The sequence below is a fragment of the Pundamilia nyererei genome, unplaced genomic scaffold (genome assembly GCF_000239375.1).
Source record: "Pundamilia nyererei isolate P.nyererei 1_Seehausen unplaced genomic scaffold, PunNye1.0 scaffold00065, whole genome shotgun sequence".
Classification (NCBI taxonomy): domain Eukaryota; kingdom Metazoa; phylum Chordata; class Actinopteri; order Cichliformes; family Cichlidae; genus Pundamilia; species Pundamilia nyererei.
The window spans coordinates 2,099,759-2,104,096 of NW_005187466.1; the positions used below are offsets into that span (position 1 = coordinate 2,099,759).

At 35.9% G+C, this 4,338-nt stretch overlaps 1 protein-coding gene across 1 annotated transcript in view; it reads right to left on the reverse strand.

The window, feature by feature from the left end:
- Positions 1-1,402: 1,402 nt before the first annotated feature.
- Positions 1,403-4,338, reverse strand: part of LOC102199843 (mpv17-like protein) — a 5,228-nt gene continuing 2,292 nt past the window's right edge. Inside the window, exons 2-4 of the mRNA XM_005735809.2 lie at positions 3,955-4,025; positions 3,727-3,756; positions 1,403-2,373 (exon numbers count right to left, since the gene is read on the reverse strand). Of these exons, the coding sequence (XP_005735866.1) occupies positions 2,164-2,373; positions 3,727-3,756; positions 3,955-4,025 (311 nt within the window). The 3' untranslated portion in view covers positions 1,403-2,163. The remainder of the gene's footprint in view (positions 2,374-3,726; positions 3,757-3,954; positions 4,026-4,338) is intronic.

The following is a 4,338-nucleotide window of genomic DNA, read 5'->3' on the forward strand; positions in this document are numbered from 1 at the left end:
ATTGTTTAAGTTTACTAACTTGCAAAACTGCGTACAAAGGCTATACAGTTCAATGAGTGGGAAGTGCTTTATATACAAGCTTTGATTCTCAAAATACCTGTAGTCCATCTAAATGGCAAGTAATCCATAGGAGGGATTTTCCTCTTGAACTCAAGCCAAAACAAACAAAAGGCACCTTTTGTGAAGAAAACTGTGAGGCTATTGACCATTGTTCTGTTGTAGGTACAAGAACAAGCTCATTAATGTCCATTTCATTTGTGTAGCTACAATGGTGTTCTCACTGTGCTCAGTAAAAAGAAAAAAAATCCAACAATAAATGAATGACATTTTCTCGATTTATTCAACAATAAATATTATTACTATATTTCCAGCGGTTAGTGCAGAAGTAATTAGATGAGTTTTCACAGTCAACAGCAGCCATTTGTGCTCTGTGACAACAAAACCAGTAAAAACAGAAGGTTTTGACTTTGGAAAAATAGCATAGAAACAAAAGGAATATTCATTTCTTGGACATTTCAGCTCCAGGGTATCAGCACACATACAGTCAGGAAATCGGAAGTTATTATTAAGAAACATACACTCCAATCTCTGATAAAAGATACAGTAGTGATTAAAATGTTTTTCTTTACCTCAGATCCAGCAGTGCTTCATATATTAATATGTTATTAACAGCACTAATTTCGCCTTGTGAGACAGATGAAATGTTATAGCCACACACACTCAGAATGAGTATGTAATCGCAAACTATATTTTAGGCTCAAACGTACCAAAAAAGCTCTCCATAAATTCCAGTAGTACATGGAAACAGAAAGAAAAAGTTAATTATCTGTGTGAAACAGAAAAGAGAAGTATGCCATTAAAGTCTATATATAACATAACAAACTGCTGTACTCTAGCTGCACTCGATTTATAAAAGCCAGAGGCGTGTGATTTAACATTTTTTTATGCAGGCAAGTTCTATAAAGTATCTATAAAGTAATATTTATAGAGATGGTTGAGCCCATGCGATGGTATAATATTAACAAAGGTTACAAAAACAGGCAGGCAACATTTCTTCCTTTCAAGTAAATGGATGTTTGAGACAAGCTTTCCCAGTTTTTATTAGACCAACAAGGCATAACCTTTAACTTTCTCAGTACTGCATATTAAATAGTGAAATGACGATGACTGAAAATGTGCAAATCAAAACTGTGTTTTCAGATCTGATTACATTTTTCTTGTGCTTGAATGGATTCATACTGTGCACTCAGTTCATTAGCGTTCTTATGTAAAAATGATCCACCTATAAATTGATAATACAAACATATAAAACAATATCACATATTGTTGGTACTAGAGGTGTCAGGATAGATGTTATGTTATTCATAATAACAGTGATATTTAAAACTGAAATTATGATAATTTTGTAGTTGTTATTACTTTCATGTCTGTACAGCTATTCCTACAGACTTTCTTTTTGTTGATTTTTTTTATAGATTTTGTAATAATATCAGTGAATTATTTTGACCATGAAAATCGTTTGAGGTAAAAATCGTACATTGTGACAATCCTAACTGGTACCTGGGTATGTCTGTATTCGATACATCATATACTAAAATGTAAACTGGAAACATTTGGGATATTTCTTAGCGATCAGGCACTCTTTCAGCCAAAGATGAAAGGTTAAGCTGAGATTTAAATGTTTAAAATGTGACTCAAATCATCATTAATTAAAATTCTAAGCTAATAAATTAGCTCCCAGTGTCCACATGGTGGAAATCATTTGTACACTATTCCGTTTTTCACTTTGATGCAAATCAAGCAAATCAAGTTAATTTTTTTTTTTAAAAAAAGGACCTTACTTGTGGAACAAACACAAGATGGCATTAATAAAAATGAACAAAAGAGCCAATGGTCATAGTCACTGTGGTATGGAAGGATAGATCTTAATGTTTTCCCACAGAGCTAATATACTGCATAAATAATAAAAATATTCCGCATATACATTCAAGATGCTGGAGTTTTTTTCAGCACTTTCACTCTTATCTCACCGAGTCTTTGACCTGTGACCTTGGCAGCGTTAGGGTAACATCAGCTGAGTTAGACCGCAGTCCACTAGTCCAGCTGACGTTTTGTCACCTTCCATAAAAACGACTGACTCTGCTACTGTGTGGGTTTACATAGTCATGCCCCTTTGCTGGGGGCATCCACCTTGTCTTTCTCTTTAGTGTATTCGGCATCATCGTCTTTATGAGGGAACATCCACGCCAGCGCAGCACCAGCTGTGCCGTCACCGGTCTGACGTGAGAAGCACAAGAAAGTGGCCCAGATGAAGGCACAGCAGCCAGTGAAGGTGGTCCGCACATACAGAGGCACCAAGGCAAAGTTCAGAAACTGAGAGAAATTGAGATAACAGCATATCGTCATCACTATTATGTCATAAATGTCTACTGATTGCTATTTAACACAGTGGTATGGATAGCAACTGGAGGGTAAAAGGTGTGGACAATGACCCAATACAGTACGTAAGAAACACAGAAAAACACTTCCCCAGATACGTATTTAGCCTTTATTTTTTTTTAGCCTTTATTGGATAGAGAGGGTGTAGATAGACAGTAAAGCGGGGAGAGAGAGAGGGGAAGACATGCAGCTAAGGGCTAAGGGTTTGATTCAAACCCGGTCCTACTGCTCTCTGGTCATACGGCATATCGTCGCTTGCTCACCCACTGAGCCACCGCTGTTTTTGAAGGTGAGATTGATTTTTGTGATACTACAGGATATTTTATTTCTGTTTTTACTTCATAGTTTCATAGTAATAAACTATCATTTTACAATCCTGTGTTTTGATTCATGTTTCTGCTAATGCAGTACAATGAACTGTAACTTTATTGTGGTATTTGACTTAGGTTTCTTCTCTGGTTTTCATGGAGTTTTTTGGATGCCCATTTAGCTGGGTTTCTGTTTAAGTTTCAGTTTCTACTTTGAGTTTATTACTTGTACTAAGTGTCAGTGATTCCCCTCTCAGTTCTCTCCTTTGCCTCATCCTTTAATGCTAATGCATTTGTCCTCCAAGTTCCCTCGTCTCTGTCTTCGTGTTTAGTGTGAGCCTTCATTTCTCCACATTTACCATTTTGTCTTTTGGTTATTTCTTGAGCTTGGTTTTTCTTCATGTGTTACTTCCTACCTTGGCATTGTCCTTATTTTTTGTTATGTCTAAACCTGAACCTTCATGTGCCGCTTGCTCTGATGATCTCACTGTATGGACTTTGATTTCTGATGGTATCTGTTTTTGGTCTTTGCTTGATGAAAATAATTCAAATGTAGCAAAGCAGATCATTGAATCAGAGTCAGAATACTGTTTCCCAGAGAAAAATATGTGGTCACAGTTGCTCCAAGACAGTAACAAAAGTTACTAACTAAATTAACATAAATAATGCAATACATTACAAAGTTACAACAAAAATAGCTGTAATACATACAAATAGCTCTAATTATAAATAACTAGTACATTACACAAAATTAAATGCTTTTGGTTGACATTGAGCTGTCCCTCTTATTATATTGTACTTACTCAGAATATGTAACATTTTAAATAAATGATGCTCAGGTCACTTTGTTTAGCCACTAAAAAATGTGTTGTTTTTATATATACCCTTCATCCCTGAACTTTATTGCACAATTACTCTACATAGCTTCACCCAATTATATTAATGGACATAAGCTGATAATGATGATGCTGATATTTACCTGCATGAATGGCCAGAACATTAGCCCTGTCTGAGAAGAGAGATACAAACAAAGCACAAAATAAGAACTAGAAAACATAATCAGAAGAGCACCTAAAAAACGGTTTGTACCAATAAAACTGCAGATGTTTGGGATTTGAGCACTCAACACATTGGACTCTTCTGCTTTGAAACAGGTACTGTTAACTGTCACGACTTTAGAAAATAACAGCCTGTGTCTGTGACTCACCTTATAAGTATTCAGGAATTTTTCTCTCCAGTCTTCCAAGATGTCTTCTTTGCCCTCCAAGAAACTGACACCTGGAGGCACATGAGATTTGACTGATTTATAGGCAGTGCAGGAAGATCAATGCAGTTTGTACAGTATAAACATATTAAATAATCATGTCATGTTTTTTGAAGATCTTGATAAACATATAGCCACATTTGAAACAAAAATTAGTACAATAACCCAGTGTACACTGTTTTCCACTATCATTATGGAGTTTATGAAGCTTATGTGTAAGTTCAATGAGGATCTGTAATCACTTATCTGCCTGCCTCCGTGAGTGTTCAGCTGCTTTTCTGTTTTCTACACGGCTACCGCTTCCCTGTACCGTCAATCTCAATACTG